The sequence below is a fragment of the Pogoniulus pusillus genome, chromosome Z, assembly GCF_015220805.1.
Source record: "Pogoniulus pusillus isolate bPogPus1 chromosome Z, bPogPus1.pri, whole genome shotgun sequence".
Lineage (NCBI taxonomy): Eukaryota > Metazoa > Chordata > Aves > Piciformes > Lybiidae > Pogoniulus > Pogoniulus pusillus.
In genome coordinates, this window is record NC_087309.1 from 12,360,959 (window position 1) to 12,384,319 (window position 23,361).

The 23,361-nt window shown below is 54.8% G+C and overlaps 1 protein-coding gene across 2 annotated transcripts in view; it reads right to left on the reverse strand.

Moving 5' to 3' along the window:
- Nucleotides 1–3,239: 3,239 nt before the first annotated feature.
- The window catches only part of TLN1 (talin 1), a 37,087-nt gene continuing 16,965 nt past the window's right edge, over nucleotides 3,240–23,361 (reverse strand). For both annotated transcript variants that reach the window (XM_064176466.1, XM_064176467.1), the window contains 39 exons: nucleotides 22,540–22,834; nucleotides 22,271–22,437; nucleotides 21,809–21,937; nucleotides 21,357–21,470; nucleotides 21,062–21,175; nucleotides 20,770–20,904; nucleotides 20,495–20,623; nucleotides 20,279–20,381; nucleotides 19,995–20,203; nucleotides 19,781–19,900; nucleotides 19,269–19,466; nucleotides 18,805–18,944; nucleotides 18,612–18,705; nucleotides 18,369–18,458; nucleotides 18,081–18,203; nucleotides 17,752–17,895; nucleotides 16,391–16,552; nucleotides 16,155–16,295; nucleotides 15,732–15,913; nucleotides 15,268–15,400; nucleotides 15,044–15,145; nucleotides 14,745–14,915; nucleotides 14,430–14,579; nucleotides 14,209–14,310; nucleotides 13,968–14,087; nucleotides 13,543–13,689; nucleotides 12,472–12,638; nucleotides 12,041–12,224; nucleotides 11,663–11,788; nucleotides 11,249–11,365; nucleotides 10,984–11,169; nucleotides 10,780–10,887; nucleotides 7,164–7,269; nucleotides 6,895–7,019; nucleotides 6,513–6,638; nucleotides 6,308–6,370; nucleotides 5,878–6,060; nucleotides 5,063–5,188; nucleotides 3,240–4,477 (listed from right to left, as the gene is read on the reverse strand). In XM_064176466.1, coding sequence (XP_064032536.1) covers nucleotides 4,346–4,477; nucleotides 5,063–5,188; nucleotides 5,878–6,060; nucleotides 6,308–6,370; nucleotides 6,513–6,638; nucleotides 6,895–7,019; nucleotides 7,164–7,269; nucleotides 10,780–10,887; nucleotides 10,984–11,169; nucleotides 11,249–11,365; nucleotides 11,663–11,788; nucleotides 12,041–12,224; nucleotides 12,472–12,638; nucleotides 13,543–13,689; nucleotides 13,968–14,087; nucleotides 14,209–14,310; nucleotides 14,430–14,579; nucleotides 14,745–14,915; nucleotides 15,044–15,145; nucleotides 15,268–15,400; nucleotides 15,732–15,913; nucleotides 16,155–16,295; nucleotides 16,391–16,552; nucleotides 17,752–17,895; nucleotides 18,081–18,203; nucleotides 18,369–18,458; nucleotides 18,612–18,705; nucleotides 18,805–18,944; nucleotides 19,269–19,466; nucleotides 19,781–19,900; nucleotides 19,995–20,203; nucleotides 20,279–20,381; nucleotides 20,495–20,623; nucleotides 20,770–20,904; nucleotides 21,062–21,175; nucleotides 21,357–21,470; nucleotides 21,809–21,937; nucleotides 22,271–22,437; nucleotides 22,540–22,834 — 5,463 coding nt within the window. In that variant the 3' untranslated portion in view covers nucleotides 3,240–4,345. The remainder of the gene's footprint in view (nucleotides 4,478–5,062; nucleotides 5,189–5,877; nucleotides 6,061–6,307; nucleotides 6,371–6,512; nucleotides 6,639–6,894; nucleotides 7,020–7,163; nucleotides 7,270–10,779; nucleotides 10,888–10,983; nucleotides 11,170–11,248; nucleotides 11,366–11,662; nucleotides 11,789–12,040; nucleotides 12,225–12,471; nucleotides 12,639–13,542; nucleotides 13,690–13,967; nucleotides 14,088–14,208; nucleotides 14,311–14,429; nucleotides 14,580–14,744; nucleotides 14,916–15,043; nucleotides 15,146–15,267; nucleotides 15,401–15,731; nucleotides 15,914–16,154; nucleotides 16,296–16,390; nucleotides 16,553–17,751; nucleotides 17,896–18,080; nucleotides 18,204–18,368; nucleotides 18,459–18,611; nucleotides 18,706–18,804; nucleotides 18,945–19,268; nucleotides 19,467–19,780; nucleotides 19,901–19,994; nucleotides 20,204–20,278; nucleotides 20,382–20,494; nucleotides 20,624–20,769; nucleotides 20,905–21,061; nucleotides 21,176–21,356; nucleotides 21,471–21,808; nucleotides 21,938–22,270; nucleotides 22,438–22,539; nucleotides 22,835–23,361) is intronic.

The following is a 23,361-nucleotide window of genomic DNA, read 5'->3' on the forward strand; positions in this document are numbered from 1 at the left end:
TGGCGAGCATCGCCACTGTCCCTGCGCCGGGCACCCACGGGGGCAGCGGGCGAGGGGCACCCTGGGAGCAGTTCACTAGGGGTACCCCAATGGCACCGGGCTAGGAACATCCCTGGCAGTGACTTCGCGGTACGCCGCTGCCACCGGACAAGGGATACCGCGGGGACAGTGCTAGAGGGAAACACCAGAGCACTACACTGGGGGAACCACGGAGGGCATTGGATGAAGTGAGCTGTGAAAGGGACAGTCTAGGACTATTGCACTGGGGACGACTCAGTGGCGAGAGACACCCGGGAGCGCTGCAGCAGGGGCATTTCTGGTGGCACTTCCCCAGAGCTGCTGGTCTTGAGGGCTCCCTGTGGTCTCTCACTGCATGGGCTGTTACTGTGCTGCTACTGTGCCCCAGGGATGCCACCAGACATCCAACCCCAGGGCTTGAGACCTCTCTCTGCTCCAGTCAGAGCTGTCTCCACGCTAGAGGAAACTGCACAGCTGGCACAGTCCTAGGGACACCCCATGCTCTGTGACTGCATCCTGGGGCCTGAGGCACCCTACTTTTTGGACTGACTTGGGGGCACATCAGGACCTGGCATAGCACTTCGGGGTACCCAAGAGCTGGCACTGAAGTTTTGGGGACAGGCTGTGAATGTGCTTGGGAACACCATGGACTGGCACTGCCCACATGGGGAAAATCCCCTGGGCAACAAGCAAGCATAGTCTCTGACCACCCCATCCATCTTCTGAATCACAATGGGGCAGGAGGGCCCCAGCTCCATGCAGGCTTCCTGGCATACACCTCCCTGCTGCCTTGCACCCTGGTCCTGCTTGTCCCTGGCACCCTCAGTGACACCTGGCACGTGTACAACCAGGTGCAGGGTGACACTTCAGGGTGACACTGGGTGCACAAGCAGCCCACTGTCCTTCTTCATCTTTCTGCTCTAAATAAACTGTGTTCCACAGGCAAAAAAAAATGCAAGCCCTTCAGATCCCAGCTCCTCCAAAAATAACTCACACTTTAATAACACTTGTAAATGCTTCTGGCGCATTCCCAGCTGCAGGGTGGGCTCTGGGCCGGGGGGGCTGCAAGGAGCTGGTGGAGGGGCCACGGGAGCCATGCGGCACGTGGGGAGGTTGAGATGGGGCAGCGAAAGGAGGGGTGTGCAGGCCCATTGCTTTGGGGCTGCGTCCAGCCCTTGCTTGCTGCAACTTTCTGGCACTCTGCTCCAAGCAGAGGATCAAAAAAAGAGTTTGAAAGCTAGAGAAAGTGGCTTCCTAGGAGCCCCCAGACCTGAGCTATCGGGACATAGGAGGGACAGGAGTAGCAGAAGACGAAGAGGCTGCTGGCACCGCGGGGAAAACAGCGAAAGAGCTGCTGCTGGACTTCTGGAGAGCAGCTATTAATACTGACAAATTAGGCACATATTTGGACAAGGAGAGTCAGTGACCGCCAGCACATGGCTTCTGAGAGGAGGGGGAAGATCTGCCTCCCATCGTTCCACGGAAGATGGATGGTTTTCTGCAAGACACTTCGTCTCAGAGCAACTTCATGGGCTTGGCACACGCGGGAAGAATGATGACGTGCATGGTGTCAGCAGCCAGGCAGTTTGCCCTGGAACTATGCACAGCTTCAGCCCTCAGATATTCCCCCTAAAGGATGAAGCTTTCCCTTGCTGCCTTCTCCCATATGCTTTTAAACATCATGGCCACTTCCAGGCAGCATAGCTTGGGCCATCCAGGTGCCCACGCCTGTAAGTTTGCCCTCAAGGCTATCCTTTTAGTTGACCTCTGAGACAATGGTGTGTAAAAGACTGTGCAGACTCATCACTACCATTGCTGCTCCACACCCAGTGCCACCCTCTTCAAGGACAGGCACCCTGCTCTAGGGTCTGACACGTTCTGAGGGGAAAGCTTGTCCTGCCACCTCACCAAAACTTCCCAAGTGTGACCCATGCTGCAGCCTCTTACCCTGTCTCTGGGATCCTTGAGAAGCTGGACTGCAGATTTCGTGACAGGTTTGGGTTTCTGCAGAGGTGCTGGCACCTCATGACTCTGGCATCATAGCTTCGAGACTCAGTGTCTGCTCACCCAAACCTGCCTGCCAAAATAACTCCTCACTTCAGCAGGCAAATCACACTCTGTGTCACTCCCCTAGAGTTTGTGCCATCAACTCTTGCCTTCATCCCTGGACAGACACAGCAGAGTGTGCAGGCAGCCCTGTGCCAAGGGTGCCAGAGCTCCCTTAGTATCAGGCTGTGGTATCAGGCTGAGGCCACGACCACACCGTGTCTGCTCAGTCTTTGCTGGCCACTTAGAGGGGCCCCATGTCCGACTAGTACCTGGGTGAGAGCCTGGTGTCGGGTCAGACCAGCGCAGATTGTCAGGGGACAGCTGGGAGGACTGGGATGCCTGCAAGAGCCACAAATCCACCCTGGAGATCAGCCAGAGGTGAGTGTCCCAGGGGGGCAGCCCCTCTGAGCCCCCTGGGATGTGCCTGCAAGGTGACAGCGGTCACCAACTGGAATGCTGCCCTTGCTGTTTGTGATGCTTATAGTGCCAGAGACAGTTACTGGACAAGGGTACATGTGCCAGCTCACCTGAGTCCCCACTCCACCTTACAGCATCTCTGCTTGCCCTGCTGCCACTCAGGCCCCCTCCAAGCCCCTGCTGACTGACAGGGTGGGAACAGGTGGGGACACACTTGGGGCAGCTGCTGCCTGTGCAGGTCGGCCCTAGGGGGCTATTTTGGGGCGTGAGCTCAGTGCCGGCAGCCGAGAGGGCTCCAGCCACATTCCCAGACCCACAGCGTGAAGAACTGCTGCTTCCACACCAGTGGTGCACCAGTGACAAGCAGGGTCCCCCATCCACATCCCTGCAGCACCCTACCCAGGGATATTTTCAGCTAGCAGCAGGAATGGGGGCAGGAGCCCAGCTGCACATGACCACCACCCCCACACCCCTCTCCATTGCTCCCTACCCATCCCTAAATCCCTGGGGATTTTGTTGCTTAGGGATTTGGGCAGCCCCCCTTGGCAGCACCTGCAGGGGCTGGCACATGGCTGGCAGCAGGGGTCCAGGCTGCTGGGTGCCTGGGACTGGACATGCCACAAATATTTTCCATGCTGTACAAGCACCCATGCAACACTCCCCCTTGAACTCTGCTGGGAGGGCAGGTGCCCGTGCCCCCCCTGCCCATCAGCGCTCCCTGTCTCCTCAGGTGTCCCACTGAGCCAAGCAGGAAGAAAGCAGGAAAACCAGATTTTATTGATGAATGGGCCTTTCCAAGGAGACAGTGGCATCCCCACCCCACCCCACAGCTTCGGGGGGAGCTGGTTTCCTTCAATGTTTAATATGGGATGCTTGGAGTATCAAAATAGTGAGAGAAGCCTCAGCAAGTGCAAAAGGGGAGGGATAGGGGTCCCAAAGCCAAGGAGGGGGGGATGTTGGGCTGTGGGACCCCAGCAGGAGCTGGGTGTTAGTGGGAGAAGCTGGGGAAGCAGGAATAAATGAACTTTGAAAGCTGCAGGCTCAATACTAGAGAAATGGAAAAGTTACAAAAATACTGCAGATCTTGGAAAACAACGCAGGCACTTGGGAAGGAGGAGGAAGGCAGAGCTGGCTGGGGTAGGAGACAGAGGAAAGCCCCACAGGGAAGCAAAGAGCAGCTCTGGAAGTGAACCCATTGCAACCTCTCTGGTCCTGAGCACAGGCACTATGGCTTCTAGTCCTGCTGCTCCCCAGAGGGGCTTAGGCTGATGAATATGCTCATGAGGGGGGCAGGGAGGGGAGTGCTTCCTAGGGAAGCTGTGGAACACAAGAAGGAAGAAGGAAAGGAGTAAGACTCAGCCAGCAATAAGGCATTGGAGGTGAAAGGCAGCTCTCTGCGAGAGCTCAGTGAGGGACCGTGCTGCTCCCTGCACCCCACTGCGCAGGAGAGGGCAAGCTGCCTGCCTCTCCCCATCCCGCATGGAGGAGAGAGAAGAAAGGAGCCCAAGTGGGAACAACAAAGGCACACAGAAAAAATCCCCATCAGTAAAGAGCTCTCCCGCCCCACACCTGGTGCTGGCAGTTAAGCTCTGAGTTTGTGCAGCCCTGGCTCCCACCCCAGCTGGGTCCCTCCAGGCGCTCTGGCCATGCCCTGGGTGTGCATGGGAAGGTGGATTGGGCGGCAAAGCGGAGTTGCTGGTGTGGCACCGGCTTGGAGCAGCAGCTGGGTTAGTCCCAGCACTCTAGGTGCAGGCAGAGCTCTGGTCTAGCCCAGTCAGCCCATCTTGAGGCGGGTTGTCTTAAATAGGAGCGGGCAGGCAGGCAGCAGTCTGTGCAGTGAGCAGCGAGAGGGTGTGGGGGCTCAGTTCTGCTCCTCATCCCGCAGCTCCGAGGGCAGGAACTTGTACTGCTGCTGCCGGATCATGGCCAGCTTCTTCCGCGCCTCTTCCAGCTCCCGCTCCTTGCGCAGCATCTCCTCCTGGGCAGCAATGATCTGCCGGAAGAGAGCCCTGTGTGGTCACGGCTGCCTCTGACAGGGGTGGTCGGAGCCTCTGCTGCGGCAATACCGACCCCGCAGCCGGGATCTCTGCTGTCTCCCCAGGCTTGTGTGGCATTGGGCACAAAGTACCACTACCCACAACCAGCAGGGAAGCAGCACAGCTCCCAGAGCTCAGCCTCACATGCTCTGTTTAAAACAGAGTCTCAGCTGTAACCCTGTGGCCAGGAGGCTGTGTTGAGACCTGTGCACCCTATACTGGGCAATTCTCACTCCAGCTGCTCTGCCTTTCACACATGTCACCGACACTGCACCGAGGTGAGCTGTACATGTTCCACTTCTGAGACCATGTACCAGCACAGGCTGTGCCCACTGCTAGGTGTGGCAGGATAAGGTGAAGCTGCAGTTTTTAACTGGCACTGAGTGGGATAGGGGTACCTGCAGTATATTTCTAAGGTACTCTGGAGGTGTGCCCTGTGCTTGTAGGTGGTAGGATACACTCCTGTGAGAGGCACACTCAGGTGGTGGTGGTGGCAGCAGCTGGAGCCACCCCTTTCCCACCAGAGTGGCCCCATTCCTCACCTGTGCAATTCCCCCGACCATCTTCTCTTTCACCACCACCGTTTCGTCATGGTCCTGGAAGGCAGCAGCCTTCTGTGCTGCCTTCACCAGATTGTCCGATGCTCTCTTTACCGCATTGCCAGCAGCCTGCAGCAGGGAAGTGGGGGAGCAGCATCTTAAGTGATATCCTCAGTGTGTGACTGCTGCCTGGCGGATGGAAACATCCCTGCCCTGGGCCAGGCTGGCAGGCAGCACAGGCAGCCTGGCTTGCTGGGAACTGCAGACAGGGATTCCTTTACATGGCTTGCTGCCTTGCCACCCGCTCATGACCATTTCAGGCACAAATGCTTCCAGCTGGGTTCTGGCTCCTGTCTGAACCATGAGGCAGGGAACTGGAGGCAACCCTGCAGACCCTCCTCAGTTCTTGGCCTGAGAAACTGACAGTAGGATTCTCTGTTAACCGCCCCTAACACATGGGCATTAACCTCGTTTGCCATGACTTCTAAGGATTAAGGCTGCTACAAAGCATGGCCCCCAAACATCCGACCTTTCCAACATCAGTGATGTACAGCATGCATTTCAAGGCATTGCTGTGCAAGTTCATCATCCCTGAAGACTTCTGGGCTTAGCATCACTCACATGCCAGACAACCAACTAGCAGGGAAGTCAAAGCAACCTGGAGCTCTGTGCTCCAACTGTGCTCCAATGAGCTCCCTGCGCATTGGCAGGGAGTGTAAGTCCTGGGGAGCACCCACATGTCCTCACCCCACTGCCACCCCATCTCTTGAGCAGCTGGGAAGAAGCAGCTGGGGGTGGCAGGGCAGCCTTGGACTCACCTGGAGCCGCTTCATAGCCTCTGAGTCATGGTCTGCCTTCACCTTGCAGGCCACCAGGAGCTGTGCTGTGGATGCAGCCACTTGCTTGGCAGAAGAGATGAGCTTCTCCTCACTGGCGTGGCCCTGCACTGCTGCATTGGCGGCTTCGCACAGGTTGTTGGTGGCAGCGGCCACCATGCGTGCCTGTGGTGAGATAGGCTATCAGGGAGCATATGCCAGCCAATCCTGGGGAAGATATGCCTTGACCATCCCCAAGGAGCTTGCGACAAAGCTTTCATGCCATGTCTCAGCTGGTAGGATAGGGAGCAAGAAACATGTCTGCTTCTTCCATCAAGGAAACTTTCAAGGGGAGAGCATCCCCATTTTTGCAGCAGAAAGCAAAAAAAGGCTCCCTTCCCTCCTATCCCCAGAGCAGGACTGTGATACTCACAGCTGAAATGAGTCCCTGGGACCACTGTCCATCGTCCACTGCATTGGCGGGAATGGCACCCACCTGCCAGGAGGACAGAAAGAGTGAGGCTCATTGCCCTGTGCAACCCTTGCCATGGGGCACAAGGGCTACAAGAGGCCTGAGGAGAAAGCAAATTCTGTCACAACCCTATACCGTATTATTTCTTTCCCTCTTCCAGCTTTACCTTTCCTTGGGCCACTAACTCCCGCTGAGCTGCTGAGGCTGCCTTCACTAGGGCACTCGTGGCTGCAGCAATGGATTTGGCAGCTTCCAGGATCTGCTCCTCAAAGTTCAGGCTCTCATCTGCTTGCTGCAAGCAAAAGCATGGTGTGAGTTCCATGCAAGGGTGCTGGGGCAGACTGCAGTGTTGATGGGGCACATATAAAGCTGGATTAAGGGCTGCAGGCTGCCTCATGAAGATCCAGGTGGGGCTGTGGGAGGCAACAGGAGTGCAGGAAGAGGCATTGGTCGTTGGATGGCACTTCATGTCTGTCTGTAACACACACAGGAGAGCCCCAGCCTACAGCAAGCTGAGCTTGGGTTAAGACAAGGCTCAGCACCACTACCTTGGGCTTAGCTCTTGGTTTCAGCTGCTCCAGCTTCTTGGCTGCAGCCTCAATAGCAGCTGCTGCCCCCAGCAGTTCATTCTCCGCAATGACGGTGGGGTCTTCTGGGTCAACCCACTCTGTCCCTAGAAAAAACAAGGCGGCAGGCAGGTTAAACCTACAGGTGGCGCCACCTCACTTCCGACTCGTCCTACTTGCTCCATAAGCTGATGATACCTCCACTTCTATCCCAGCCTTCTGTCCTGCCCCTGAGTTGCGGGTTTCCTTACCTTTCATGGCCTCAGCTGCCTGTATGAGCTCAGTGACAGAGCTGGCCACACGCTTGGAGTAGCCTGCCAGCTGCTGCTTCAATTCATGAGTTGGCTTTTGCAGGATCTGTGAGGAAAGAGCAGATGTAAGCACCTGAAAAAGGAAAGCCTCACAGGTCTGTTTGGGCTGCACTCCCCAAGGAAGGAGGGTGGGATTCCCCAGCTTCCCCACACATGTATATGTAAGTGTTGTCTGTGATTTCCTGAGTGACTCTGTCTAGTCTCCTCTTGTCCAGAGACAGGATGAACTTCCTATTAGCTCTCCTGCATCTGCAGCCTCTGGACCATGCTGCAGACACAAGAACCCTCAATGCAAGCCTTCCTGCACTCAGCAGCTACATCCTCCATGATTCCTTGCTCCCTCAAAGCATTTCAAGCTCGAGAAGCACTTTCCCCTTGCTATTCCCATTTTGGAGATTTGTCTGTAAACACAAGCTGAGCAAAGGGGGAGACCTTGGAGTCACATCCCAGCCCAGGAGGGCTGATCCTGTCAGAATAAGGTGGCCCTTGGTAGGGTCCTTTGCTGGGGTGGAAACACATGCACACACCACAGCACACGTGTGCTCACACACATTATCTGTACACACAAGCAGAGCTCACTGCTGCCCTGACCAATGTGGCACAGCTGGCAGCTACCCATCAGCTAGAGCAGATGTGAGTACATAAGACATGGACCTTGTGGTCCCTGCAGACACACACAAGTGCCACCCCAGCACTGGGCTGGACACACAGACACACCGTGAGCAAGGCTCATGCTGAGGTTAGACACCAGCAGGCACCCCAATGTCACCTTACTCACCGGCTGACAGGGAAAGAGGAAGAAGAGAGAGAAGAAAGCAGTGAATGCCTTGTATGAAAGCACTGGAGACAGGGGACATAGGGAAGGCAGGGGAAGGTGCATGCTCTCTGGTGAGGAGTGAAGGGCAGCCAAGAGGAAAGGTGGGAGCAAAGGATCAGAGGCCCTGGGTTGAGGAACTGTGCTACCATTGTTAGCTCATATTTCAGCCTCGCAGGGCTGGGAGAGCTGGGACACCTGGATGAGGCTCTTACACATGGAGAAGCCACCTGCAATGACAGCAGCCATGGAGCTGCTTTCCTCCCCACTCTGAATTGCTTCGCAGCTGTTTTCAACCACTGGGTTTCTCTGCTTTTGGAAGAAGAGACCTATTGTTGCCAAATACCAAGTCCTCCTGCAGGTTCAAACTCCTTCCCCTCCCCAGTGAAATATTCACTCCTCTGCTGGGAGCCACGTTTTCCATCCCAAATCAAATAACCCTCTTTCTTGAACTCTAACCACACTTGTTCACACTTTGGCAGGGCACTGGTTCCCACAAGGACACAACATACAGGAATGGACTTGCTGCTGCTGGGCAGCAGTGCAGCAATGCATCCACCATCTATCCTCCCGTTCCCCAATATCCTTCCTGCTTGTGGCTTTCCAGGAAGCTGATGCCCTCTGATAAATAGGTTCCATGGTGCTTCTTTCCAGCCTTTGCAGACTGGAGTGTTGTGGAGGATGGAGAGGATTTCATAGCTTTATTCTGGACTTGTGTGAAGTCATCTCTGCAAAGTCACCAGAGGATCATAGGATCATAGGATCAACGAGGTTGGAAGAGACCTCCAAGATCATCCAATCCAACCTATCACCCAGCCCTATCCAATCAACTAGACCATGGCACTAAGTGCCTCATCCAGGCTTTTCTTGAAGACCCCCAGGGACGGTGCCTCCATCACCTCCCTGGGCAGCCCATTCCAATGGCAAATCACTCTCTCTGTGAAGAACTTCTTCCTAATATCCAGCCTATACCTACCCCGGCACAACTTGAGACTGTGTCCCCTTGTTCTATTGCTGGTTGCCTGGGAGAAGAGGCCACCCCCCACCTGGCTACAATGCCCCTTCAGGTAGTTGTAGACAGTAATAAGATCACCCCTGAGCCTCCTCTTCTCCAGGCTAAACAGGCCCAGCTCCCTCAACCTCTCCTCATAGGATTTGTGCTCCAGGCCCCTCACCAGCTTTGTTGCCCTTCTCTGGACATGTTCCAGCACCTCAACATCCTTCTTGAATTGAGGGGCCCAGAACTGGACACAGTACTCAAGGTGTGGCCTGACCAGTGCTGAGTACAGGGGAAGAATAACCTCCCTTGTCCTACTGGCCACACTGTTCCTGATGCAGGCCAGGATGCCACTGGCTACAAGTGCACACCAGGGCTGCAAAGTTGCTCCGTGTCCCTGGGCCAGTAGCTAGTTTGCCCTTGTAAGTACACCCAGGCTATACGAATGCCACACTATTAACTCTGCTATCTGATCCAACAATGTGCTTAAAACTGCCAAATAGTTTCTTTCTGGAGCTGAAGACACCCTGCAGGCTGTGAGCTTACTAAGAAGCACCTTGGTGGACGTTTCATGGCAATGTATGATATTCAAGAGACACCACAGAGCAGCTGGACAGTTACACTCGAAACAGATGAACAGTGTGCTCCTGCAAGTAGGAACTTGCCACATGAAGTCACTAGCCCAATTATCAGTTAACAGGTTAGACAGAGAAGTTCTCAGCACTCCAGCCTTGACTGCCATGACTTAGATGCAGCTAAAGCATCTTCCAGAGAGACGTTTGTTCTAGGTGCAAAACATGGAAAACTGACTGCTCCCTTTGAACTGCAGAAACTACCTCCTTCAGATAAACCACTTTCTGACTTGCCCTCCACCCAGGTTCAATTTCTAGCAACCAAATCCTGCCTACCTCCTCTTTGTACTGCTACTGCTGGTTACCCTCGGCATAAAGGGGCTTTCCCTGCAGGAAACCACAGTCTGAGCTCCACTGCCTTGCATCTGCTAAATCTGAGTGGCAGACTTTCACCAAGCCCATCTAACCAGGTCAGTGAAACCCTGCCACAGAGCTGACTGCCCTCAGTCTTTGTCCTCACCCTGCTCTAGCAGCTCCATAAGCAGGGTCTGCACATCCCACCAGTGTCATCGACTTGCCTCTGTTATTTTGCCAAGAATGGAAATCACTGTGAAAACCTCACTGGATCCTTTCTGCTGCTCTAAGGTCTTAATTTGCTTTCTGTAAACTACACTAATCTTGTAGGACAGCTATTTAAAGCAGCCAGCTGAAGTCCTTGGGAGGATTAATAAAGACCAAATAAAAAGGGTACAGCTGGTGTTTGCAGTCAGCACCTCTGCTTTAGTGGGCAGTGCCCGTCTACCATTCTGCTGTGAACTTAACAAGCCCTGTTTTCACACTGCCAAAAGTCTCCTACACCCACCACTTTTACTTGAAGCTCTTCAGGATGTTGCTTCCATGTTGTCAAATTTCCAGCCTCTATCTGTTTACAGCCAGTTAATCTCCATCTGTTGTTATTCAAATACCTTTTCTCAGAGCCTGCTCATCTCTTGACATCTGTGTCCACAGCAGTGGTTCAGCTGTGTGCTGTACTGGCACAAGCAGTGATGGGAGTCATGTAAAGACCTCACTGGAAGGGGGTGCAGAGCCCAGAGGATCTTGGGGATTTGAGGAGCACTATGGTATCAATGAGCAGCTTCTGCCCACCTCAGGTAGGGGTGTGTGGACACTCACCACCAGCACATGCTCCAGCAGCTCCAGATAGCCATCAGCACACTCCTTGCCAAAACGCAGCGCCCGCTGCCGCACGTCTCCGCTCACCTCTGGGTGGTATGCAGCTTCCTGAAACCCAGACAAAAGAAAGCTCTGATTCGCATCCAGCTCCATCTCTGCTGGTACCCACAGCCACCTATAAACCTGTGACCCTGCCTGCCCTACCTTGCAGGCACGTAGCATATCTGCAATGGCACGACGGCTCAGGTTGGCTGTGGCAATGACATCTTCCTGCCGACATGAGTTGCCAGCAGCCACTGCCTTTGCTGTGGCCATCGTGATGCCTTTTGTCATACGGATGAAGTCTTCTGGGGTGGAGACCTTGGCAGGGGGCACAAGGGAGGAAAAGACCTGCAAGGCAAGAGGTGGTGGTGAGGCATGGGGTAGTCTGCGAGCAGGGCGGCAGCCACATTGTCACAGCTGTACTCACTGCTAGCTCTTGACGTATGTGCTCTATTGTGGCCTCCAGCGCCCGCGTCCCCTTTGTGGCTTCATCCTCAACAGCCTTCACTGTCTTCAGCAAGGAAGTGACATTCGTCACCATCACCTGTGGAAGGGAGAAGAAAGTCAGGTGAAGACCCACACAAGCTCTGGGTTGCTCCTGGCACCTGTCCCGTCCTCCTGGTTTGGTCCAAAATGGCCCTGTCCCCCAACTCCACTCACAGCCCCTTATCTTGCTCTCCCACCAATACCTCTTCTGCATATTGTACTCCAGGCACCCCTTCCTTGCACTGACTGCCCCCAAATTGCCCTCCGGTCCCTAGACAGGCAGAAAAGATCCCACTGGTCCTCCCTCCAGCACCATCTGCCCCATCCCCTCCTTCCCATTGCGTCCAGCTCAGACCTTGGCAGAGTTTTTCAGCTGGTAGACAGCAGGATCATCCCCAGCTTTGCCAGCAGCTGCTTTAGTGGCACCAATCAGGTCTCCAAGTGCCTTGGCCACATCCTTCACAGCATTGATCAGAACTACCTGCAGAGAGCAAGACAGGAACAGCTTGCTATAGTCACACTCAGGCTGAGGCTGGCGTAGCCCATCAATGGGAAACTGGGGCACTCCAGGACATGCAGTATACACATATGCACAATATTCAGCACAAGACAAAGCCCAGCCAGCCCTCTAAACGCCAGAGTCCAGCCCAGAGCACCACACACCACCTTTAATCCTCAGTTCCTTCAAGCCAGTGACAAGTAGCCTCTGGCTCCCCTGTACCTGCCAACCCACCTGAGTCTCTGGGTCTTCAGATCCCAGACTGGCAGCACCAAGTTTCACCACCTCTGCCAGGCGGGTGATGGTGGACACGGAGGACTGTGCAGCCTGGGCTAGTTTCTCCTGGCTGGCTGTGGCATTCTGCACCAGCACCTTGGTGTCTTCCACCAGTGCTTTGGCTGTCTTCAAGATGCCCTCCCTAAAGAAAAGAGTCAGCACAGACACAGTCCTCTACACACACACACACACACATAGCCCTCTGAGGATAGAAGGACTGCAGACCCTGCCTTCTCCATACATAAGCTGGAATGGAAACAGAATCAGTGTGACCTGAACCCATAGGTCTTCTTGGAGCTGGTTCACATCTCAGAAAAAAGGGAGGCCATGAGACACAGTCTGACTCCTTGTCTCTGGCTGAGCAGAGGCAGGACAAAGTGCCTGGATACCTATGGTCAGCGAAGGTCTCAGAATTCTCCCGGTTGAGGGTTCCTGCTGTGGCAAACATGATGGTGGTGTCCAGGTCAGCAATGATGCCAGAGACAGCACTGGCTGCTGTGATGCAGGCCTGTGTTCCACGATTCCCAGCCTGCAGGGCTGCCAGCACATGAGACACCTGTAGAATACAGAGAGACTGGGTAGAACAGCTGGCTCAGGCAACCCTCACTGCACATGTCCTCTGACACCTCCCAGGATGGAGCTACTTCACACTTAAGGGAGGAACTGGGAATTGCATGGTCTGGATAACTTTTCTTGGCTTCTATTTTTTTTGTGTTTATCTTGTATCTATCACCTTTGCAGTGCTGGGGCAGGGCAGAAGATACTGGATGCTGCTCATATTCAAATGATTAAGGTTTGCATGGCAGGCAATCAGGACATCACAGCTTGCTTCTTTAGCTGCTAAACTCAATTTCTGTACTTGGGCAAGCACTTATACAGGAATAAGTTGCCTGATGTAAAGCAGTGTTGGAAAAAAGGACCTACAGGAGGTCCTGAGCATGCAGGCACGTGCCAGGCACTGTGAACAGCACAGCTGTTCTACATTTGTACTCTTACAAGCCTTGCTGCTATATCACTGCCTTATGTATTGTTCATATGTATTCTTCAGACTGACTGACGGACAAGACACTTTCCACCAAACCACTTTCCACCATCATCCAGCAGGAGTTGCACATTTGGCTTAAGATGCAGCAAATGCTATGCCCAGCCCTGCAAAAGCTGATTTGTAGAGCCCAGGGCTGCCACCACTGTGCAGATTAATCCTTTTCGGCAGGTCATCATTGCCCTGTTGTCAGGAAGCACCTGGATATCACACCCACTGCAGCACCAGCTGCTGTTACGGTGCCTGGAAAGTGGGATACATCCTCTACCCCAACAGCTGGAAAGGGTGAACATAACTCAAAGAGCCAGCAGAGTGCAAGAGGACCAGGGAAGAACCTCGTGTGGCATCTACAAGAATATGTGACTCAATGCAGCATCCCTCCAACCTTGCCATGCTATTGCCTCTCTGGACCACTCACCTTCTCTGAAACCTTGCGTGCACTCTCTATCAGCTCCTTCTTGGTGTAGGCATCACTGGGGCTGCACTGCAGGGCTCCAGCCTTGGTGACCAGGGCAGCGCAGCCATGACCCAGCTCCTGCACCCGGCGCTTGATGTGGGAGCCAATCTGGAGAGGAATGTGTGCGAGTGAGCCAGCAGTAAACTAAGCCCCACATCCACGGCACCCACTGCAAAACACCAGATAGTCCTACCCTCCTCATCAGGAAGAAGAAAAAGGAAACACAGGTTTGCTCCATGTTTCCACAGCATGTTACGGGGGAGGTGTGAAAGCGGCCTGTCCCTAGCTCCAGCATGAGGTTTAAGTGCCCTTGTCCTCCGCTCTCAAGCTCCAGCAGACTCCTCTCTGTCCCACAGCATGCTCTAGCACCACCCCCACGTTCATACCTCCTCATTCTCGGCGGTGAGTGCAGCTGGCTTGGCCTCCTGTGCCAGCTGTCCGTAGTCATTGGTGAGCTGGTTGGCCAGCGTGCCCAGCTCATCTGGATTGGTGGTGGATTTAGTGACCTGCCAAGAGAAGAAAAGCAGGAGTTGGAGAAGCCCTACGTTAGGATGAGCAAAAAGGAGAGCAGTTGGCCTGCCTCAGTGCCAGGCAGTGCTTTCTGCAGTGGTCCTTGCTTCTACCCACCATCTCCTGCACAGTCACTGCAATGGCCTTGGCTGTCTTCACCATCGTGGTCTGGTAGTCCACAAACGTCCCCTCTGGCTCACCCATTGGCCCCTCATCCAGCTGCAAGAGACCATCAGGAAACTCACTCCAATGTCAACCCGAAGACCACGTAGGGTTTGATTTTGAGTTTTACTCTGGCCCATTCTTGGCCTCAGCCAGATCCACTCCACTCCTCTCACCTGGTTGATAGCCTGGGTGATGGAGTCCACCATGCCACTCACAACACCTGCAGCACTGGCTGCCTCATTCAGGGTGGTGGTCAGGTCTTCCACTGCTTCCTTCATCATCTGCATGGCCTCCTCCAGAGCCTCCTGGGTGTGGGCAGCTTGCTGCAAGGAAAAGCCAGAGTGAGGGAAGGTGGGCAGTGGCTCCACTCTTGACAGAGATGCTGAACATTTACCCGAGGTTTTCATCTCTGGCAATCCCATGTGTGCCCCAAGCAGCACCCACAAGCACAGGACAGCACACCACTGACACATGCTCCTCCTGCTCACCTTGGGATTCCCACCGGCCTCCTTGGCTGTGTATAGCATCTGCAAGGCAGACTCTGCCAGTGTTTTGGTCTGGTCCAGGAGGTTCATCTGCTGCTGGTGGTTGGGCGTTTTGGAGGCAGCGCCAATAGCAGCCATAATGAGCGGCTCGAAGTACTGAGCCATCTGGGACACCTAGAGCAGAGCAAAACAGTATCAGCAGCAGCAGCTTCCAGCCCTTGCTAACTCATACCTCTTCTGCTATCATGAGCTCCTCCATGCACACTGAGCGCCTGGACAGCAGCTCCCCACCCCTGTGTTACCTTGTGTCCCAGCTGTGAGGCCTCAGCCCGTGCTGCACTGGCCACGGGCTCGATCAGATTGCTGATCTCCTGGACAGCTGTGATCATTTGGTTATGCAAAGCCTGTTGGAAAGAGAGGGCACTGTGTAAGGCTGCAGCAGGGCTGTGGTCACTGTGTGCCACTGGGAGCTTTGGGAAGCATGCCTGCCCCCTGTTAAGCTTGCAGATGCACTTTCACAACCCACCTCCTGGGAGATATCTTCTCGAGGGGCCAGCTGCTGGCTGATGGCTGCAAGGGAGGCCTGGTCCACCTCTCGCATGCACCTATTCAGGACCTCGATGGCCTCGTCACATTCCCGCTGCCCTGGAGCTTTGTCCCTGAGTGACACACAGACCAGCCCAGTGCTGAAAGGTGCTATTCCATCCCTCTGCCCACAGCATTGACTGGTGGTGGTGCGAGGCAAGCCCTCTCTCCTAGGCTTTAGGATAACCCAACCTTATAAAGCCCAAGCACACCAGCATGTGTTCCCATAAATGCATGCCAGGGCTGGAGGAGTGCAAGTCAAGAGGGCCAGCATCTTCTGTCCCACCCCTGGTGGCAGCAGCCAAGGAGGTGATGAGCCAAAATATTCCCAGGAATGCTCATTCAGAGGGGGGGTACCTGCTAGCAGGGACAGGACTATGGCCAAGCAGGCAGGACTCTCCTCACCTCATGTTGGTGATTAGTTTCTTGATGGAGTCTGAGACAGTGCGAGAGTGTCCAGCTAGCACTGACCACTGTGGTGGGTCCTTAGGGTTGACAGCCAGAGAGCGGGCAGTCTGGATGAGGCCAGCAGAACTCTCCAGCATGGTCTTGGCTGAAGACACAATGGGTTCCATTGCTCTGCGCCCCTGCAGGAAGAGATGACAAATCAGTGTCACATATGCGGGACTGTGCTTGAGAAACTACCCCAGCTTCCATGACCCTCACCTCAGACCAAGCCCCTTCAAGGCTCCCCATTGCACTCCCCTGAGGCACCAGCCCCACACTAGGACTCCATCCCAAGTTTAGGAGAAGGGATGGCCCATCCCAACCCTACAGCAACCCCTGCTGCAGTCAGGCCACATCATCTCTATCCCTGCAGCTTCCCACCTCTGGGCTGATCTGAGCAGGAACGGTGGCAAACTCTGGGTTGGAGGCAAAGGCTGTCAGGTTATCCACAGCCTCTATGAGAGGAGCGGTGGCGGCGCGGCACCGCTCCCGATTCTCTTCATTGAATTCACCATCCAGGGCCTGGTGTGGAGAAACCAGGGCAGTTACAGTTACCTGACACCCAACAATGCACCAAATCCCATCCCCACCCTAGTACCTCAGCAGGCAGGCCGTACCTTGATGGTCTTTACCAGGTTGGCTGTGCTGTTGGCCACCTCCTTGGCTGACTGGACGAACTGGCGCTTGGCCACGGGATTGGCGGTGCGGGAGGAGGCCAGGCGGCAGGTGTTGCACAGAGCCGAGGTGTGCTTTGCCACGATGGTGGCTGCCGACAGCACCTTTGGGGAGGAGCAGGGTGAGATGGACCTACTGTGACTATCCATCCTACCAGATCATAGAATCAATCAGGTTGGAATAGACCGCCAAGATCAGCCAGTCCAACCTAGCACCCAGCCCTATCCGATCAATCAGACCATGGCACTAAGTGCCTCATCCAGGCTTTTCCTGAACACCTCCAGGGATGGTGACTCCTCCACCTCCCTGGGCAGCCCATTCCAATGCCAATCACTCTCTGGCAAGAACTTCCTCCTAACATCCAGCCTAGACCTCCCCCAGCACAACTTGAGACTGCATCCCCTTCTTCTGTTGCTGGCTTCCTGGGAGAAGAGACCAATTCCCATCTGGCTACAGCCTTCCTTCAGATAGCTGTAGACAGCAATGAGGTCACCTCTGAATCTCCTCTTCTCCAGGCTAAACAACCCCCAGCTCCCTCAGCCTCTCCTCATAGGGTTTGTGTTCCAGGCCTCTCACCAGCTTTGTTGCCCTTCTCTGGACATGTTCCAGCATCTCAAGATCTCGAATTGAGAGGCCCAAAACTGGACACAGTACTCAAGGTGTGGCCTGACCAGTGCTGAGTACAGGGCAAGAATAACCTCCCTTGTCCTACTGGCCACACTGTTCTTGATGTAGGCCAGGATGTCATTGGCTCACCTGGCCACCTGGGCACACTGCTGGTGCATGCTCAGCCTACTACCTACCAGTACTCCCAGGTCCTTCTCTGCCTGGCTGCTCTCCAGCCACTCTGTCCCCAGCCTGTAGTGCTGCTTGGGGTTGTTGTGGCCAAAGTGCAGAACCCTGCACTTGGCCTTGTTCAATCTCATCCCATTGGCCTCTGCCCACCCATCCAGCCTGTCTAGGTCCCTCTGCAGGGCTCTCCTACCTTCCAACAAATCAACATCTGCTCCTAGCTTGGCGTCCTAGATTTCCCTTCTTGCCAGGCCCATGTAGGGCACCAGTGAGAACAGTGGACCCTCTGGGGACCCAAGGACTGCCAGGGTCCTGCAAGCCCATACAGTCTCCAATCTGGATTGCCACTGTTGCACTAAAGCTGCCAGGTGGTTCCCAGTACAGCTGATGGGGCCTAACAAGACACTAGTAATAATCCTGACCAGCTCTTGTGACACAGCTTTTCCAGCTAGCCTTAAACCCTGCTTGGTGCAAGAAAATGCCCAATAATGTCATCCCAACTCCTACTCACCTGTGACTGGGTGCATGCAGGGTCCACCAGGTTCTGGCAGGCCATCTGTATGGCTTGGTTAGCTCTGGCAAACTGAGTGGGGTCTACCAAGCCCTGCTGCCCAGCCTGGCTGTTGGGGTCTGAGACCCCCACGAGGTAGGCAGCCTAGAAATACAATGTAAGTGGTGAGAGTGAGCTTGGCCACAGAGGGGAGGTTTTGAGCAGGCATGGGCTGCAGGGGGTGCAGGCAACAGTGTCCCACAGAGTCAGGCTTGGAGGGGCAGGGAATGGATACACTCATCAACCATGTACCAGGGTAATGCTCAGGGCTGGAAGTGAACATATCTCACCTGGGCAGCTGCCTCTGTCAGCCCGCAGAGAGCTTTGGAGGCGGCACTAATGGAGTCCCCAAACTCAGGCAGCTTGCTGTTCTTGGCATTCTGGGAGATGCCAGCCATAGACTCACCCAGCACCTGCAGGATATGCCACCCACTTGTTATGGAGATGACCTCCTGCAGCACTCCCAGGCTCAGAGCTTGGTGTGTCTCACCAATAGAGGTGACACTTTTCTCTTTGCCCCCACCTCCTTCCCAAATACTCTCCATCCTTCCCCAAATCTCACTCAGCACAGGGCTCACCTTGGAATTCTCCATGACACTGTCAAGGCAGTTAAAGTAGGACATGTCATTGACAGTCTGAGTGGGATTCTCCAACAGCTCCTTCACTGTCTGCAAGAACATTGGTGTCACATCCAAGGGAAGGGTCTATGCCCTCCACTTGCACTTCTTTGCACTCTCCTGTCCCCCATGGTGGGCTCAGCTCCCACCTCCACACCCAATCATCTCAGCCTACCACTGCCTCATCAAGGTGTGGATTCTCACCTCCAGCTCTCGCAAGGCATTGTCACACTCCTTCTGGCCTGGTGCCTGCTGGGTGCACATGGTGATCAGCTGGTTAATGCTGTCAGTCACAGCCCTGCCAGGAACAAAGCAGAAAGACCCACAGATCAACACCAGTTCCACCACTTGGTCTCACTGACAGAACAAACAGCTCCCAGGGAGCAGTTCCTCCTACCGTGCTGCTGCTGCAAGCTGGTTCTTGAGGTTGGGGGCTGCAGGGTCAGCAGACAGTGCCTTTGCAGCCAGCAGCAGCTTGCTGGAGGACATAGAGATGCTCTTCAGGTTTGACACCACCTGTGCCTGATCTTCCTTATTCTGCAAAGAGCCAAGAAGAGTCACCTGCAGTAAGTTTCCAAGCTCCAAGCCCATGGTGGTTGTTCTCCTGTGATATTCAGTCTGAACTGTCTCACTTCATCTAACTCATCCGCCAACAGCAAAGATACAGTGGCAATGCTTGCTGAATGAACACAAGCCACTTTCTCCCTGCTGCTGTTTTGCACAGCTCCAGCCCCCATCTCACTGACTGCACTAGTTACTGTTACCCCAATCACTGCTGCCCAGCTACCCTGCCTGTAGTCAGACTCAGGCATCCCAAACCCCTCACTGTAGCCATGATCCCACAATGGCATCTGCTCTCACCGGGGACTGACTGGCCATCTCTACTCCTGCCTGCAGGAATTCATTGAAGTCCTGCCCGAATTTGCCAGAGGACTTTGCCAGGTCTTGAGGAGTACCACGTGATGCCTGCACCAGCTCATTGGCAGACTGGTTGAGCCCTGCAGCCGCCTGGTTCAGCTGGCTCTGTGCCTCCTGGAAGCTCTTGGTGCTGGGAGGGAACTGGAAGCAAGGAGAGAAATTAGGAGAGGCAAAGAGGAAGAAAGATATGAAAGAAGGTCTGGCACATGTTCAGGTATACACAGAATGACAAAGAATTAACCAGATTGGGAAAGACCTTTGAGATCATTGACTCCAACCTATCACCTAGTATCTTTTAACTAACTAAACCACGGCACTAAGTGCCTCATCTAGTCTCCTTTTAAACATCTCCAGGGTGTTTAGAAGGAGATACTACAGAGGAAGCTAGTGTGGACAGAGCAGCTCACACCCCTATGAGGCATCTCTCCTTTCCCTCACAACTCTGCTCAGCTCACCGAATCTGCGAGCAGCCTCTTGCTGGCCTCTCCAACCATACGGATGGCAGCATCCACATCCCGCTGACCTGGCAGGCAGTTGACACAGCGACTCAGTGCTTGTGACACTGCCTTGGCCACCTGCAGAGGAACAAAGAGACGTCACCAATCCTCAGTCAGAACCACACCCTTCCCACGGACTGGTGGAAGGCACCGGGATCCCTGCTCCCATTACCTGGGCCAGACGCTGCTGGCTCTCTGGATCTCCAGGCTTGGCCACTGCTTTCCGCGCCTCCTCAATGAGGTTGTTTGCTTTATCCATGACGTCACTGGCACACTCCAGCATGGTGTTCTGTGCCTGTGGGTCAGGGGTGCTGGCTGCCACGCCACGGGCGGCCTGGCTGAGTGAGCGCAGCGCCTGTGCCACCTCTCGGGCAGCAATCCCTGTGGAGATACAGAAGTCAGTGGCTGCTGACACAGCCTCTTCCCTTCTCCCAGCTATGGCACAGACAACAGTACCTGTGTAGTTCTCATTGCCCTGGGCCACCTCTCCCAGCAGGTGAGCAATAGCAGAGCTGACAGCTTTTGTGCTGTTCCCTAGGTCCTGGGCACACTTCTCCATCTGTAGCAGCATAAGTAGGGACATACTGGTGGGCTGCAAAGCCAGCCCCATGGCTTCTCCATCCCCAATGCCCACCCTGTACCACCTGCTGCCACCCTTCCCAGTGCCCTCACCGTCTCCCCTGGCAGAGGCTTGAGCTTGCCATCACGAGCTGCTGCCTTGGCTTCCTGCAAGTCTCTCTCCAGGCTCTGCACCAGGCCCAGTGCAGAGTCTATCTCCAAAGGTCCACAAGCCTCCTGAGCCTGCAGTAGGGAAGAAGGTGATCAAAGTGACCACTGCACTCGTGCTGCTGCAGCAGAGACCAAAATTTGCCACTGGACCATCTCTATTGCCCTGCCCTGCTCTGCATAGCCAGGATCCTGCTGTGGGTTGTGACTCAGTCTCTCACCTTCTGGGCAGCCGTGCGGAGCTCAGCCAGAGCTGCAGCCAAGTTCTTGGCACACTGGCTGAGTTGCATTGCAGAAGCTTGGTCTGTGATGGTGGGGACCGTAGCCTTGGCTGCAGCTACCATCTTCCCACCAGGCTGCCAGACCAGAAATAAAAATTGTGAGAAGGGGACAAACAGAGCACTTCTCTGCTGCCCACATGCAGCAGGTTTCCCAGTAGTTTTGAAGGGTCGGGCACAGCAGGAAAGCTGTATTGACAGGGCAGGCAAGGGGAGCTCTGGGCAGCATGGGTACCTGTAGGAAGTTCTGACTGGCAGCAATGAGAGCCAGCTGTGCACTGGGACTGTCTGGCTGGGATTGGCTTCCTCGTACACCCTGCACAAGCATCGGGATCTGCTCTGCCACCACCTGCCAGAGAGGAAAGTCACTTCAAAAGGCTCAGAGGACCAGCAACCAAAAGCTCAGCTTCCAGGGCAGTTCTGTGAGGATCATAAGGTCCTATCTGCCCAATGCAGCTTGGCACAGCTGATGGGAAAAGGGACGTGGAATAGTGGTGCAGCAGATGTCAGGATCAGGCCTAGTCCCTTACCTTGCAGCTCTGCACCAGCTGCTGCTGTGCAGCGGGGTTCTTGTTGGAGGAGGCAGCGTGCTGGGCAGCGGCGATGGTTTGGGTGGCAGAGGCGGCGGCTTGTTTGGCTGCGTGCTGGTGTGGGGGAGGCACAGGTTAGCAGTGACACCAGCATAACCTGCCCGAGTCCCTCTGCCACAGACTACGGCCCAATTTCCCCTCAGCTTCTCCACTCATACTTCTGCCTGTGACACTGGAGCAATCCCAGTGCCCTCAACACTAGTGTCCCACTTTAACATGATTTGTGCAAGGGAAGGGAGCAGAAGGAAGGCTTCTGCAGGATGCAGCACCAACAGTGTCCATGAAAAGGACTTCAGCCATCTGGAAAGCACAGGGATATGTGGGCTCCCAACTAAGTCTCACTCACTCAGTGTCTGCTTGTCCTCTGTGGCCCACTTTGTCCAGCATCTCACCTCTAGTTTGTGCACAAGCTTCTTCTTGATGGCATTCTGGGCTGCGGCATTGGTAGCCATGCGGAGACCCTCTGCTGCCTCACGCAACCGCTGCTGCTGCTCTTCACTGTCTGGATGGGCTGCAGCTCCCTGGAGAAAGAGGAAATCCACCATACCTCACAAGAACCACCTAAAGCAGCAGCTGTGCTGTGGGCCGACACTGTAGTGCATCCCCAGGCAGTCTGGTTGCCTGTGGTGCCAGAAAGATGTCCAAAGCCTCTCTGGGAAAACTCAGAAGAGCCAACAGCTCCTCTGCTACCACCCACAGCTACAGGAGGAGACCCACTTTGTTGCTGCACAGGTCTGCAACTCAGTTCAGGACTGTTCTCCCCAAGGGCTAGTCCACTCCATAGTACTGAGTTGATGGAATAAGATAGGACAGGGGTTCAAAGCCAGCATCCATCCTCCCCCCACACTGCTGACCTTTGCAGCCTCCACCATCTTGGCAGTGGCATCAGCCAGGATTTTGGCTGCACTCAGCAGCTTGCGTGAGTTCTCCAGGTCTGTCTCTCCCTCTGCATCAGCTTTGATGGCATTGACAAGGTCAGAGGTGGCCTGGGCCAGAATACGAGCCTGACGTACCATTTCCCCTGAGGCAGAAAGAAAGGGCGGTCTGTTAGCAAGTCACATGTGCTCCCTTATACCTCCCCATTCACCATGCTCTATTCCAGGTGCCATTCAGCTGCTCTCACCAGCATCACCCATGGAGCTGAAGATGTTCTCGGTGACGTTAAGGATGGTGTCAGTGGCCTGGTCGTAGCGCCCAATAGGCTGCCCGCCCAAGGCGTGCTGCTTGATGTGCTGCAGCAGGTCATTTAGGGCCTGGGTGACGGCTGTGGCTGCCACCCCCACTTGTTTCAGGAGCTGGTCATCATTGGTGGCAGCCTTGGAAGCCTCCACACAGCCCTCTGCCGACTTGGCCACCAACTTGCCAGCCTCGATCAGCTGCTCTTGGCAGACCGGGGAACTGATTGTGGGAGCCACTACCTGGAGAGGAGGACAAAGACTGGGCAGTGAGCATGATAGGCTCCTTGTAAGAGCTATTCAGGGACAGCTTTTCCCAGCTTCTACTCCTCCAAAGACAACATTTAGTGCTTGGACACAGTGGCAGAGACCTCAGCCCAAGGCAGCCCATGTCTCTGCTGCCAGACGCTTAATATCCCACTTGAGAATGTGCTGTCCTAGCCCATCTATGCCTTCACCATAGAATCATAGAATCAACCAGGTTGGAAGAGACCTCCAAGATCATCCAGTCCAACCTATCACCCAGCCCTAACCAATCAACTAGACCATGGCACTAAGTGCCTCATCCAGGCTTTTCTTGAAGACCCCCAGGGACGATGCCTCCACCACCTCCCTGGGCAGCCCATTCCAATGGCAAATCACTCTCTCTGTGAAGAACTTCTTCCTAATATCCAGCCTATACCTACCCTGGCACAACTTGAGACTGTGTCCCCTTGTTCTATTGCTGGTTGCCTGGGAGAAGAGGCCACCCCCCACCTGGCTACAATGCC